At 46.3% G+C, this 15,555-nt stretch overlaps 1 protein-coding gene across 1 annotated transcript; it reads right to left on the bottom strand.

The window, feature by feature from the left end:
* Positions 1-482: 482 nt before the first annotated feature.
* Positions 483-14,310, bottom strand: ANKRD33 (ankyrin repeat domain 33). The gene is made up of 4 exons (XM_058167926.1): positions 14,011-14,310; positions 6,753-6,882; positions 5,234-5,374; positions 483-1,225 (listed from the first exon to the last, which is right to left on the bottom strand). Exons 1-4 carry the CDS (start codon positions 14,308-14,310, stop codon positions 483-485), a joined length of 1,314 nt encoding a protein of 437 aa, XP_058023909.1.
* Between the last annotated feature and the right edge of the window lie 1,245 nt (positions 14,311-15,555).

The raw sequence follows: 15,555 nt of genomic DNA, 5'->3' as shown, positions 1-15,555 counted from the left end.
AATGAGGCAATGCTCTTGGGAAAATAATACACGTTATAAGCTTACACATCATAAACGTAACTTTCTTGGGAAGAAGGAAAGTACACATTGAAAAGAGAGCGAGAGGGCGTTTCTTCCCAATCTTGCCCATTTTCAAGTTCTAATTCTCCCCATCTGCTTCTCTTCCACAGCTTTTCCACCAAAGCTTGAAAGGAAAAAAGACGCTAAGCATTCTTAAGGTTCATTTGAGGGCCGGAGTTGGGATATTCCACGCAAGGGAGACATTAAATTACACTCTTTCTTCTGTAAAACCCACATTTTCTATCCTGAAGATTAGAATCTATTACCAATATTGGCAGGTAACTTTAGAATTAGTTCCTTTGCGTGACCAAAAATTGAGAAAGTATCCATAAGGGTGATAATATTTTTCTGAGTTACCCTGAGGCAGAGTTTTACTTTATCTTTGGAGTATCATTTTCTTCTTGCATCCCCAAACATCACGACTATTTGTCTTTTCCTTTAGCCTTGTCTGGCTTCTTCTTCTGCCCTGCTGCTTCCTCAGATTTCTTCTTCTCTTCTTTCAGCTCCTTGTATCGCCATTTAGGCACCTGCAGTGCATTCTTGTTTTTAGTCTTGGGTGGTTTGTTCTCTTCAGGAGTTGACTGGGAAGAAGACTTGCTGAGCTTAATTTTTGGAATCGAGCTGTTGAATCGCATAGGAAGGGACAGAAACTTCACAATGGGACTAGGGGATTGATACGGTATCAGGGTTTGGGTCCTGAACTGGCTACTGCTGCACGACCTGCTGTTTACTGATTTGGCATCGGGATCAGGTACGTACTGGTTGAGAATTTCTGGCACTGAGTGTCTCTGCTTGCCTACTTCCGGTGGGCTGTCAGGACAGAGCGTTTGACAAGCCGTGGTCACAAATGGGCTGGCCAAGGACGTGGTCATGCGCACCATGTGATCCATCACCCCATCCGCCTCGGCGTCTTGCGGGAAACGGATGGTAAACATGGAGCAAATGTGATCAGAGAGACGCTTGGCTCTGGATTTTGTAGCCGTCGCTTGGGCCACCAGTTCAGGCAAAGGGGGCCACTCCGGCAAGTACTTGTTAGAGAATTGCTGGGCACAGGGGCGTTGCAAAAGGATTCTGATCCGCATGATAGTTTCAAAGCATCCAGTCATGGCTGCCCATTCCTGTGCGTTTTTTCCTTTCACGGGGTCCACAGCGGCAACGTCAGCTCCTAGGGCAAAGCACACACTATGAGAAGTCCAGCGGTGTTTCATTCCCAAGTCCACACTTGTATATCGCCGCCCCCCAGATGCTGCCCCAGAAGTCTGGTTTTGGAGTTGCTTTCACCATCCCATTTTGAGATTCAAGGAAGGGAGGAGAAGCTGGGCCCCTTTACATTACCTGAAAGCTTCTTCTGCATCCTGTGCTAATTCTTTTTTTTCCAGGTGTATAGTTTTTGTACACCTGAGTTGTACACCTGAGTTGTGCATTGAGTAGAGAATCGTGGATGGTAGCATTTTCTTGCCTACCTTTCCTTCTGAGGGTGAAAGCAGCTTCTATAGGGACATACGTGAACATGTATGTTCATATGTGAAAGAGTGTGAGAGAGCATGTGTTATCACTGGGATTACAGTGGAGAAGAACTGATGAAAAAAAGAATCCCTTGCCTGATGACATAGATTCAAGAAAAGAATAAATCAATGATGGCTAATCTTTTTGCCATCATGTGCCAGGAGGCGGGGGGGAGGGGTGGGGAATTGCACGCGCATGTGCCCATACCCATAATTTTATGTGTCCCGCCTCCACGCATGCATGTGTGACTCCTCCTCCCCCCTGCTCCTGGCACGTGATGGCCCGGTAGGCCTGTTTTTCTCTCTCACATGGTTCTAGAGCTTCTCTATGAGTCTGGGGAGGGTAAAAACGGCCTTCCCCATATCCCCGGAGGCCCTCTGGAGGACAGAAACTGCCCATTTGCCAACTTCTGGTTGGACAGGAAGTAACTTTTTTGCTGTCCCCAGCCTCCAGAGACTCCTAGAGAGGCTCTGGAGGCTGGGGATAGCAAAAAACGTCACTTCTTGTCCAACTGGAAGTTGGCAAATGGGCAGTTTCTGGCCTCCGGAGGGCCTCCGGGTGGTGGTGGAAAAGGCTGTTTTCGCCCTCCCCAGACTCATAGAGAGGCTCTGGAGCCAGGTGAGAGAAAAAAAGGGGCCTTCCCCACCACCCCACAGGCCCTCCGGAGGCAGGAAACAGCCTGTTTCCCTACTTCTAGTGGGCCCAGAAAGCCCGAAAATCAGCTGACCGGCAAGTGCATGCGCGCCAGTGATGAGCTCGCGTGCTCACTGATATGGCTACGTGTGCCACCCATGGCATCATGCCATAGGTTTGCCATCATGGGAATAGATATCATGTTTAGAATTGAATAGTAGGCCCAGTTTCCTCCAAAGATTTCCATTATGACAGCTTGTGGAGGTCATCAGATATAAATATGTAAACAATATGGTTAAAAAGGATTGGAGATTCTTGTGGTTCCTGCCTGCAAACAGATGGAAGAAGGTGTAGGTTTTTTTAAAAAAATGACATATGGAGAGTGAGATCAAATGGAAGATAGAACTGCTGGTTTTTTATCATTAGCTGGATTGGGGTTAGGATTCTGGAAATCAGGAGTTTGATTCATGTAGATTATCTAGTCTGACAAAATTTCTATCAAAAGCTTCTGATTTGCATGGAGGAATCTTTTTGAACTTAGATTTGGATGGATGTTTTGCTTTACTCATTTTTAATTGAGAACCTTTTTTTATCAAGAGAACTGTACTGTTGTGTATGTTTCACAGATTAGTTAGCAAGATGAGAACAACCAACCAAACAACCAAGTGTTCATTTAAGTAAGACCTTCCAAGATGCTTTCTCAACACCTGGTATCTTTGGGCAACTGCCAGAATCCTGATAGACACCACAACTGATGGAGTATTGAATCCAGAATAATTAGGTCTAGTTGCTGTTTTTATTTCACACAATACAGCTACAACACTGTGTACACATGGAATGCGTAGCAGGAGAATCTGCTGGGAATATAGCCAGACTTGCCATTCATATCAGTTTTTGAAGAGCTGTGCAATGAAAGTCTCTCTGTGAGATAGAAAACTACGTAGGTAGATAAATGATCGATAGAGTGATAGATTGATAGATAGAGATAAACCAGGAGAACTTTCCTGCTATGCTGTATCATCCCTGCCCCTGGGCTTAACAGCCCTTTCAGCCATCTCTCTCTGTTTTCTGCCATTTCTGGACAGCTGAAGTGAACACACTCTGAAAATGTCTAAACTCCTTCTGGCTCATGCAGACAGTGAGAATGAATTTAGCTTCTTCAACTAACCTTGCCCCTTTGCTAGCAGTTTCTAACAGATGGCTAAATGGAGACAGCTAATACCTTATTAAAACCATCACCATCTCGGCAGTCCTGTGATTGGGTGGCCGGTGAAGCGGAAAAGGTGCAAGGAAGACGGGCTTCCTCCTAATGGGGAATGAGGACCGTGTCCTCCAGCTGCTAGCCAGAACAGAGGCAAAGGGGAACTAGTAAAAGGAACAGCAACATCAAAATTGGCTTCGTTTCCCATAGGCCCACTGAGGGTAGAATGTACTTTGCTGAGTTATGGGGAAGAGACCATGATGTTGAACTTGTGGTGACTGTTGGCTGGCCTATGCAAAACAACAACCGAAGTAGACTTTCCCCAATCTCCAGAGTCTCTTTCCCTTCCCAGAGCTGTCTACATTTCCAAACAACATTTTTTCCCCCCAACTCAGCTTTCATCTCCCTTCCTTCACAAGCCAACTTTTGCTGGCCTTGAAATATGAGAAGAGATAAGGGGCCAATCCAGTTTCCCTCCAGCTGATCAACAGAAAAATTCAAACAAACAAAGAAAAAATTTAAAGGCACACTAAGCTGCCATGGTTTCCAGAATAATAAAAATCCCCTACGTGTAGAAGAATATAAACTGCTCTCCATGCCCCCAATATATTCAACATACATTCTATGCAAAAATATAGAATGTATGTAAAAAAAAATTACATATGTAAAAATATGAGTAGTGTCTGTATCAAGTTCCTTTGATTTTTTTCTTTTTCTTTAAAAGGGTCTGCTAGTTGTGATCCTAGGCGTCTGGCTGGGGAAGTCTGGAAGTTGCCGTCCACACCTTTTCAAGTTGGCAAGGTTGAGAAAAACTGCCACAGAAGGATAGCAACCTGGTTTTTTTCCCAATAGTTCTAATCATGGTATAGTGTCCCTGTGTGTAGAATAATGGCTTCCTTGACCCCAGGGCGAAGGCAGGAGTTCTAGGCAGGTTGCTTATCAGTGTGTGAAACCGACCACAAATGTATTAAAGGCTTAGAGTTGGACTAACAGTTTTCTTTCAAGTCCCAGCACTGAAAAAAATAAAATAAAAAGGAAAGGAAGCAGCCTAGCTTTGCTCCAATTGCAGATGAACAGCATGGGGCTAGAAAAACACTGATTCAGCCCATAAAAAGAAGTAAAGTCATGGGAATGGCCAAACCTGGAATATCTTTAAAAAAAAAGAGTTTCTCAACCTTAGCCAACTCTAAGATGTGTGGACCAACTCCCATAATTCTCCAGTGGCTAGGGAACTATGGGGAGTTGAAGTCCACACATCTTACTTAGAGTTGCTGAGGTTGAGAAACTCTGGTCTACAATATCTGCGTGTGAATGGAAGAGACCCACTATGGAAAGGGACAAGTCAACACTATACTGACAAATCTTTTTATGGAGATTAGGTTGCTCCAAGTGTTATTAATAATAAAAGGCTCTAAATTACAGCTCGCCTGCAATTTATCTATTGTGGCTACTCTTCAGCTGTTTTTCATCCCATGCATGCTGGTGAGTAACAAAGAGAATTGCTTTTGCTGTCCTGCACTGCTCGGTGTTATGTATTGTATATAGTTGTCAGTTGAAGTTCTCAGTCTGGTCCTCTGTTGGAGCGGGAAAATACTCTCTCCTGATTGGTTGTGGGCAATGTTTAGTTTTCTAAACCGTCCTTGAAAAGTACATCTCTCACTCATATTCCAGTTTGAGTGGGGGAGTTTGTACACCGTCTCTCCTCGAAAAAAGAGATGCCCCTAATGTTTCTAACTAACTTTCTAAACTATGTTAGCTTATTTTAACAGATTATGTTAATTCCAAGAACATTAAAATCAACATTTGGAAAGTCAGCGGTAATTAATCATATACCTGCCATGAGCAAAGCTGCAATGCAATCGTCCTTCCCTCTTATTGCAGCCTTCATGAGTGCAGTCAGGCCTCTGTCGTCCTGCATCTCAATGTCTACTCCTGGATAGTAATTCAGAAGATAGTTCAAAATGGTAACGTGTCCTTTGTGGCAAAAGAGAGAGAACAGAGAGAGAAAGGGAACAGGGTTAGGAATGCGCTGAGATCTCCAAAGAAAGATACTCGTTACCCTCTAAAGGCAGCATCGATCACAAAGAATCCACAGTTCTACTCTAAGGGGCATTTTCTTAATTTTGTTTGATTTTTCATTTTGTGCAGCTCCCCATCACTTTTGCTTTGCAGACTGTTTATAACTAGTTCCTTTCCATAGGCACAAGTCATCAAAGTGTGTATAAATGGGCTGACAAACCCCCTGAACAGTGGAGGGTTTCAATTTTTTTTACAACCGGTTCTTTGGGTGTGGCTTGGTGGGCGTGGCATGGCTTGGTGGCTGTGGAAGGATACTGTAAAATCTCCATTCCCACCCCACTCCAGGGGAAGGTTACTGCAAAATCCCCGTTTCCTCCCAATCAGCTGGAACTTTGGAGGCAGAGAAGAGATGGGGTTGAGGTCAGTCAGAATTTTTACTACCAGTTCTCCGAACTACTCAAAATTTCCGCTACCGGTTCTCCAGAACTGGTCAGAACCTGATGAAACCCATTTCTGCCCCTGAGATCCTTTGTGGTTGTAACAAACAGATTCACTGTCCTAAGACCCCCATACCACTTTAAAATATCACACATTGCCTATGTTGAAACTGAAGGAAAATGTTAGGGGAGGTCCCAAATAAATACCTTCATCTGCTCCTTTTTTGCTCCAACCAGAATCAGTTAGCACACAAACTGGAAACCCAACCCAACCCACTTATGGTATTCCAAAGTGTACTACAGGTGGTATTCTGGAGAACTGGTAGCGGAAATTTTGAATAGTTTGGAGAACCGGCAAATACCACCTCTGACTGGCCTCGCCCCCATCTATTGCTGCCTCCTGAGTCTCAGCTGATTGAGTCCCAGCTAATCGGCTGGTTCTTCTTTTGTTGCCCTGTATAGGGAGCTAGAAAGCAGGTTAGTGGGGTGGGGTGGAAATGGAGATTTTACAGTATCCATTCCCAGCCACGCCCACCAAGCCACACCCACAGAACCGGTAGTAAAAAAATTTGAATCCCACTACTGAACTGTACATTCAAAACCCAGCCTCCTTCCTGGTAAATGCATCCTATGAGAGATGCAGGACATAAAGATCCAACAGTAGTGGGGTTTTTTTTCCCCATTAAATATTGTTCTGGATAGATAATGATTTTAAACAAGGCAATGACAGGAAAGAAAAAGTCTTTTTTTTTTTTTTTTGCATCATTTGGAACCGTGTTCTTCAACTTGCTGGTTTTAAAATTCTGATCAAACATCTCGCCGATGTTTGAATCTTTTGAAGTCCCCTGTGTCTTGCCTGGTGTAATGTGGTGTATGAAAATTGCAACTTTTCCTACCTGCTTGGGCTGCCACCATAAGTGCTGTGTTTCCATCGTTATCCTGGTGGTTGACATCTATGTAGGAGCATTTACTGAGAAGAACGACAATATCTTTGAAACCCCGGAAACATGCTACCAAGAGGCCGTTCTGGAGAGCAAGAGGGAAAAATGTTAAGATTCCTTCTTCCAGAGCACACAAGATCTTTCCCCATCCATCCTTTCAGGTTTTGAGGTCTATGATCCCAATATCTTGATGGCTGCTGCATCATCGTGGCTAGCCCTGGTGCAATAAGATCATACTTCTGAGCTTCTTCAATGGCTAAGTAAATGCCATGCAGGGACTGGATGCCATGTAGCAAAAATGCTTTTCCATCACCATCCCTGGTGACTCTGTTCATCCCCATCCATCATAAGATTGACCCTGGAGATAGGATTCTCTGGTTAACTATGAGTAGAAAGTGGCAATCAATATAGGGTGATGATATTAGCAGGGATTAGACAGGGGTGAAATCCTCCTGGTTTGGACCGGATCAACCGATTTGGTAGCAATGATGGAGGGTAGTCCGGAGAACCGGTAGCAAAAATCCGTCCCGTCCCCCCAATATCCAGCCTTTTTTTTTAACTTTTAAAAGCATTTTTTTAACAACCTCTTCAGCCGAAGAGGTTGTAAATAAAATGCTTTTAAAGGGTTAAAACAAACCCTGCCGATCCCAGCTAAGGTGCCTGATTGTCAGAGGCTTTTTTTAAACTTTTAAAAGCATTTTTTAAAAGGTAAAAAAGCTGAAGCCTGCTAGGCAAAAAATGGGGGGTGTAGGGGGTTTGTTTGAGAGAGAGAGAGAGAGAGAGAGAGAGAAAGGAAGGAAGGAAGGAAGGAAGAAAGAAAGAAAGAAAGAAAAAAGAAAGAAAGAAAGAAAGAAAGAAAGAAAGAAAGAAAGAAAGAAAGAAAGAAAGAAAGAGGAAGGAAGGACTACAAACCTGGCACTAGACGCAGCTTCAGAGGATAATCCTGGAAGGGATCTGGAGGTCATTTAGTCCAACCCTGCTCCAGCAGGACATTGTTAGTGAGTTTCTGTCTTTTGATCCTCCAGTTACATAGCCACGCCCACCCAGTCACATGACCCCCCCAGCAAGCCACGCCCACAGAACCGGTAGGAAAGAAATTTAGATTTCACCACTGGGATTAGACATATATTTTCTCATGTATAAGGCACATTTTTTATATTGTAGCTAATCTGCTATATTTCCCCCTTTAGATCCTCTCAGAGCACATAAGACAATTGGCTGGCTTGCAAAAACCATAAGCTGCTTAGGGGGAGCCTCTTAAACCCTGGAGGATAGGGCTCCTCGGAGTGAATCATCAGAATGCAAAACACCTTTTCTTATATAAGCGAGTGATTATTTTACAGGAGAGAATGAAGGGGCCTACAGCAGTGGGATGGGCTTTTTTCCCTTGGTAGAAACTCCAGCTTCTTCCTACACGCCCCTCTTGGTATTTCTAAGGTGTGTGCATGTGGAGGTGTTATTCCCCCACTACAGGAAACATTGCGAAAGGAGAATGAGGGTGGAGCATGGTGAAGAAACTGCGGCAGAGCAACGTAACATATTCAAGGGAGAATGATAGGTGGGACTGGTGGTCCTGAGCAAGCATCCTCATCTCCTAAGGGCCCAAATCAAGCGTTGCATCTCTTCCACTTACACTTCGGGTATAAAACCCGAAAATCACAGCTACCTAACCCAGTTATGAAGAGAACTATGTCTATCTAGCATCACAAATGCAAAAATGCGACAAGAAGTATTCACTTTAGTTCTTGGCTGAATTGGCGATGGGGATGAGGAATACTATGAATAAATTCCACTCTAGGACTAAAACTTGAAAGTAATAGCAACAAAGGCCAATGATCCACCCCAGATGACTATTCATTCAGTTGAATAAAAGGGTGTGTCTTTGTGCCATTCAGTCACGGTTTCCCCTCTATCATCTAGCCACGCACAAACATCAGATACTGTATTTTTCAGAGTATAAGATGCACCATTTTTCCCCCAAAAAAGAGGGTGAAAATCTGGGTGCATCTTATACTCCAAATGTAGCCCTGCCCAGCTTTTCTAACAGAGGTTTCATTTATTTATTTATTTATTTATTTGTTCATATTTTTATACCGCCCTTCTCCGAAGACTCAGGGCGGTGTACAGCAAATAAAACAACAGGGATCCAAGACAAATTAAAATACTATAACAAATTTAAAAATCTAAATTCAATCGCTGTATAGTTAAAAAATATTAGCTAAATTTTTTTACAAAAACTAAAACCCTGTTTAAGAACCCGCTAAAAACCCCCATATTAAAATCAATCAGGCCAGCCCCGTTTGGTGAAAAAAGAAAGTCTTGAGCTCGCGTCTAAAGGTCCGGAGATCAGGGAGAAGATGGAGTCCCACTGGCAGCTCGTTCCACAGAGCTGGGCCCCCCACAGAGAACGCTCTTCCCCTGGGGGCCACCAGCCGACATTGGCTAGCCGACGGCACCCTAAGAAGGCCCTCCCTGTGAGAGCGCACTGGACGTATCGGGCCATGGGAGGTAACTGACAGCAGCAGGCGGTCCCGTAAATATCCCGGTCCAATGCCATGGAGCGCTTTGAAGGTGATAACCAACACCTTGAAGCGCACCCAGAAGACCACCAGCAACCAATGCAGCCTGCGCAGGAGAGGTGTTACATAGGAGCTATGGGGAGCTCCCTCAATCCCCCGCGCGGCCGCATTCTGTACCAGTTGGAGCCTCCGGGTGCTCTTCAAGGGGAGCCCCATGTAGAGAGCATTGCAGTAATCCAGGCGAGAGGTAACGAGGGCATGAGTGACTGTGCACAAAGAGTCCCAATCAAGGAAGGGGCACAACTGGCGAATCAGGCGGATCTGATAAAAAGCTCCCCTGGCGACGGCCGTCAAATGGTCTTGTAAGGACAGCCGTGCATCCAGGAGAATGCCTAAATTGCGCACCAATTCCCTGGGGGCTAGCGATTCGCCCCCCACAGTCAGTAATGGGGTAAGCTGACTGTGCCGGGATGCCGGCATCCATAGCCACTCCGTCTTGGATGGGTTGAGTTGGAGCCTGTTCGTCACCATCCAGACCCGAACGGTCTCAAGACACCGAGTCATCACATCGACAGCTTCGTTGGGGTGGTTCGGGGTGAAAATGTACAGTTGAGTATCGTCAGCATACAGCTGACAGCTCACCCCGAAACCACGGATGATCTTTCCCAGCGGTTTCATATAAATGTTGAACAGGAGGGGTGAGAGAATCGACCCCTGAAGCACCCCACAAGTGAGTTGCCTAGCAGTCGATCTCTGCCCCCCTGTTAACACCATCTGCGAGCGGTCGAAGAGGTAGGAGGAGAACCACCGTAAGACGGTGCCTCCCACTCCCAGACCTTCCAACTGTCGTAGCAAGATACCATGGTCGATGGTATCGAACGCCGCTGACAGATCTAACAGGACAAGAACAGAGGAACAACCTCTGTCCCATGCTCTCCAGAGATCATCGACCAACGCGACCAAAGCCGTCTCTGTGCTGTACCCAGGCCTGAAGCTGGACTGGTACGGGTCTAAATAAACAGTTTCCTCCAGGTACTGGGGGAGTTGCCAGGCCATCACACTCTCAACAACCTTCACCGAAAAGCGAAGATTGGAGACCGGACAGTAATTAATCAGAATAGCTGGGTCCAGGGAAGGCTTCTTAAGGAGGGGCCTCACCACCACCTCTTTCAAGGTGGCTGGGAAGACTCCCTCCCTCAGAGAAGCGCTGGTAATTCCCTGGAGCCAGCCTCATGTGACCTCCTGGGTGGCCAGTACCAGCCAGGAGGGACACAGGTCCAATAAACATGTGGTGGCGTTCAACCTCCCCAGTATCCTGTCCATGTCATCGGGAGTCACAGGGTCAAACTCAGCCCAAACAATGTTCTCAAGACGTGCCTGCGTCATCCCGTCTGGATCTACCCAATCGGTGTCCAGCCCGTCCCGGATCTGAGCGATTTTATCGTGCAGATAACTTCCAAATTCCTCAGCATATCCCTGCTGAGGCTGAAAAAAGCATCAGAAAAGAAGCTTCAGAAAAGAAGCCCCCAAACAGAGCTTCAGAGGCTTTTTTTCTGAAGCTGTTTTGGAGGCTTTCAGAGGCAGGAAAAAAAAGCAAAAAAAAAAAAAAAGCAAGGCACAGAGCTCACAACCAAGGAATCTGTTGCTAAAATTCACCTCTGGAAATAGCTGATGGGGGTAGGCCGATCCACCTGCCAATCAGCTTTTTTCTTATTTTCCTCCCCAAAAACTAAGGTGCGTCTTATACTCTGGTGCATTTTATACTCCAAAAAAATACGGTAGTTTGTTCATAACTGCTTCATGAAGCAGTCATATGAAAGTAAGTTGGATCTTTGGAACGACTGAATTCATTGATTTATTTTGAGAGATTACCAGCTACAATCCCTAGACTGGTGGTATAGTCTAATAAAACATTATAAATAAAAATATCTGATGGTAAAAATATAAATTACACAAGTATCAAATCATAAAATCTAAACACCACCATACAGCCATCCATCCTAAGTATCATGGATCATTGTAGGTGCTCTGGGGAATCTCAGTTTTCAGTAGTTTTCAGAAGGCCAAATTATAAAGAGAGAAGCAACCTAGAACTAAGGAGAAATTTCCTGACAGTTAGAATAATTAATCAGTGGAACAACTTGCCTGCAGAAGTTTTGGGGGCTCCAACACTGGAGGCTTTTCAGAAGAAATTGGACAGCCATTTTGTCTGAAATTGTACAGGGTTTCCTTGAGCAGGGTGTTGGACTATGAGATCTGCAAGTTCCCTTCCAACTCTTGTCAGTCTGTTGTTATTCTGTTAGGGGCTAGTCCCAATTCAAGGGGGAAGTTGTCCCAAAGTCTAAGAAAAGGTCCCTTAGAAAGACAGAACATACGAGCCTTCTCGTAAATACCTTGTGGAGATGGGGGACTACCAGCAGTTTCTCCTGGGATAAACAACTGTGTTTGAAAAAGGCCAGAAGATATTTCCATGCCAAGCCGTATTGACTTTTACACTATCACTAACACTTTGACTTGTATTTGGAAGCTAATTAGAATCCTGTACAGAGATGGATCAATGGAATAATATGTTCATTCATGACAGTGAGTGCTAACCACAAATAGACCAATGATTCTGGAGCAATAGAAGCTTGCAGGTGATCTTTAAGTAATTGACTGTGACTAACTGTTAAGACCAGTAAAGCTAGGGATAAAAGACCTACAAAGCTGAACATTGTTCTAGTTATATCCCAGTTGAACCAGGGGTGAAATGCTACCGGATAGGACCGGATCGGACGAGTAGGTAGTGGAGATTGGTTCTGGTTCGCCCATCCGATAGCAATCGCTGGCTGGCCATGCCCCCGAACCACTCCACGGCCCGCAGTCCAGCTTTCGCAAGCTGGACACCGGAACACTGGGAAGGCAGCTCTCTACCTGCTCGCCCTTCGGTCGGGGGCCGGGGCCCATTCCCTGAGGCCCCGGAGCCGCCGCCTGCCCCAACTGGGTCAGGGAATGCACCATTCCCCGACTCCGGCCTTTCCCCGGAGCCGCTGCCCGCTCTTCCTTTCCCCACTTGCTGCCCACTTGCCGCCTGTTTCCCCTTCGCCTTTGGTCAGGGCCCAGGGATACCTCATTCCTCTGAGACTCCAGAGCCACCCCCTGCTCGCCGCCTGCCTCAACCAGGTCGGGGAATGCACCATTCCCCGACACCAGCCTTATCCCGGAGCCGCCGCCCACTCTTCCTTCGCCACGCAGCGTATACTTACTTTCTTCCAGCGGCTGGCTGCCAGGAAAGGCAAGCGTCCAAACGTTACTGGAGTTCCTCCCCTTGAATATGCTGCCACCATTGCTGCTTGTTCCATGCACCGACTGCGTAAGCGCACACCGTTTATTTCATTTATTTATCAGCGGCAGGTTGGGTGTGCGCTTGCACAGCCGGCGCATAGAACAAGGCGGCATATTCAAGGAGAGCAAGTCCGGTAACTTTTGGATGCTTGCCTTTCCTTGCAGCCAGCCGCTGGAAGAAAGTAAGTATACGCCGTGTGGCGAAGAAAGAGCGGGCGGCGGCTCCAGGACAAGGCTGGTGCACCATTCCCTGACCCGGTTGAGGAGGCGGCGAGTAGGGGGCGACTCCGAGGCCTCAGGGAATGGGGTGTCCATGGGCCCCAGCCCCTGACCAAAGCCGAAGGGCGAGCAGGCGGCGAGCGGGCGGTGAGTGGGCGGCAGCTCCGGAGAAAGGCCGGATTTGGGGAAAGGTGCATTCCCCAACCCCGTTGAGGCAGGTGGCGGCTCCGGGGCCTAGGTGAAGGGAGAACAGGTGGCGAGGGAAAGGGAAAAGGCAGAATAGAAATAAATTTTTTCCCCCTGCTGGGTTCTGTGGGCGTGGCTTGGTGGAGGGTGGTGTGACTGAGTGGGCATGGCTGTGAGTGACATTGAGTTGGCCACACCCACTCAGTCACAGGACACACCCACCCACCAAGCCACACCCACAGAACAGGTAGCAAAAATTTTTAGATTTCACCCCTGAGTTGAACTATACCATCATAGAACCAGGGGTGAAATGCTCCCAGTTTGGACCGGATCGACTGATCTCATAGCGATGAACCGGTAGCAAAAATCCCTGCCCCCCCCTGCACCGCCCATGCCCACCCAATCGCCTGGTCGCCCACTTGCCGCTTCTTTTAAAAAATGCTTTTAAAAGGTTAAAAAAAAGGCTCTGACAATCACAGCTCAGCCACCTGATTGTCAGAGCCTTTTTTTACTTTTAAAAGCATTTTTTTACAACCTATTCGCCCGAATAGGTTGTAAAAAAAAGCTTTTAAAAGGTAAAAAAAAGGCTCTGATGATCACAGCTGAGCCACGCGATTGTCAGAGCCTTTTTTTTACTTTTAAAAGCATCTTTTACAATCTATTCAGCGAATAGGTTGTAAAAAAATGCTTTTAAAAGTAAAAAAAAGATCGTGCGTCATAGCTGATCACCGTCCCCCCCCGGCATGCTGTTCTACTTACCCCATGCATGCCTCTTTTGGTGTGCACTGCACGCATGTGTGCGCACCTCGCATTTGGTGCATGGCGCACACTGTGCATGTGCGCACGCAGCGCACATGCACGACCAGTGAACCAGTAGTAAACCGGTTCAGATTTCACCACTGCATAGGACCATTTCATCTCCAGTTCACACCTGCTGTGTCAGGTCAGGAAGGAGGTCTAATTACCTTTCCGTTGATATCCAACTCCATGGCTTCTTCCCTGGTCACCCCCCTGTCAAGTTTATCCTGCAATAGCTTTGCTTTATTCTTGACACAGCACCAGTACAAGGTGATCGCTTGGTTGTCCTCACTGTCAGATGGAGCAACTTCATAGTCTGGGAAGATGGAGTCCTCGGAGAGGAGGCTGAAAGAATCGGAATCTTTCTCCTGCCTTTCATCTTCTTCATCCTCAAAGTCTAGTTCTTGACTGGATTTGCTTAGGGTGGGTGATACGTTTGGGTCTCTTCCATTGTTGTCGTCATTCATCCAGCCTGCTCACAGAAAGTAGCTTTTGATGTGGTTTTGGCGGCCCATATTCTTCCCCCTGGAAAGGACTATTTCTGTTCTTGTCTTCTTTCTCAACTACATACGGGGGATCTGCAATGCAAAGGAGAAGACCTATGTTCATGGGTCTGAGAGAATTATACTAATATTTATTGTTCTAAAGGGATGGGTATATTGTACTGGTCATTTGCCCAATATTCTCTGTAATAAATTATATTCCAAAAGTAAAATAAGCAGATATTCTGCTCTGAAAGGAAACCAGAAACCATTGTAGCTCTCTATTTGTTAAGATGAAAATACAGGTACAGTTAGTCCTTGACCTACAATCATTCAGTTCTCCTCGCACATGTGTGCTAGTTGTTCCTGACTCTAGGGGGCAGTGCTCATTTCCATTTCAAAGCTGAAGAGCCAGCGCTGTCTGAAGATGTCTCCGTGGTCATGTGGCCAGCATGACTAAACACCAAAGGCGCACGCATGGAATGCTGTTACTTTCCCACCAAAGGTGATCCCTATTTTTCTACTTGCATTTTTTTTACGTGCTTTCGAACTGCTAGGTTGGCAGAAGCTGAGACAAGTAATGGGAGTTCACCCTGTTACATGACACTAGGGATTTGAACAGCTGAACTGCCGACCTTTCGATCAACAAGCTCAGCATCTTAGCCACTAAGCCACCGCGTCCCCTTTGAAGTTACAACACCACTGAAAAAAGGGACTTGCAACCTGTTCTCACACTTGCAACCATCACAGCATCCCTATGGGTCATGCAATCAGTATTCAGGCACTTGGCAACCAGCATGTCTTTATGATAATTGAAGTATCCTGGGCTCATGTGATCTCCATTTGTGACCTTCCCAGGTGACTGCCAATAAGCAAAATCAATGGGGGGGGGGAGGAGGGAGCCAGATTCGCTTAACAACCAGGGTGATCCACTTAACAACCATAACAAAAAAGAGGTTAAAATCAGGCATGACTTGGACTTCTGCTGGCAACGCAGGCTTCGCGGACGTTCCTTTGGGATCGTCTGCCCTGGGTTACGTCAAACCGTCCCTGACAGTGTAAATGGGCTGTCAAACGGTTTGGAATTCTCTCCCCCGGGTGAAGGGGGAGGGAAGAGTGGTCAGGTTTTGGGTAGAGCTCCCCGGGACCCCCCTGGAATTTAACCAGGGGATCGAAGGGTGAGAGCTCCCCTTTAGCCTGACGAAGCTCCGTGCCCAGGATGCTTCTGTT

Source organism: Ahaetulla prasina, chromosome 2 (assembly GCF_028640845.1).
Source record: "Ahaetulla prasina isolate Xishuangbanna chromosome 2, ASM2864084v1, whole genome shotgun sequence".
Taxonomy (NCBI): domain Eukaryota; kingdom Metazoa; phylum Chordata; class Lepidosauria; order Squamata; family Colubridae; genus Ahaetulla; species Ahaetulla prasina.
Note: the sequence above shows the minus strand (reverse complement) of the source record. Positions and strands in the feature narration are given on the sequence as shown.

What these genes read in the sequence shown, in the direction of transcription:
- ANKRD33 (XM_058167926.1), bottom strand. Translation starts at nt 14,310, where the DNA reads ATGAATGACGACAACAATGGAAGAGACCCAAACGTATCACCCACCCTA. An exon ending in AGTTGGATATCAACGGAAAG is followed by an intron (nt 6,883 to 14,010) that starts GTAATTAGACCT and finishes CTTGCTCTCCAG; the next exon opens with AACGGCCTCTTGGTAGCATG. An exon ending in TGCAGCTTTGCTCATGGCAG is followed by an intron (nt 1,226 to 5,233) that starts GTATATGATTAA and finishes GCTTTGCCCTAG; the next exon opens with GAGCTGACGTTGCCGCTGTG.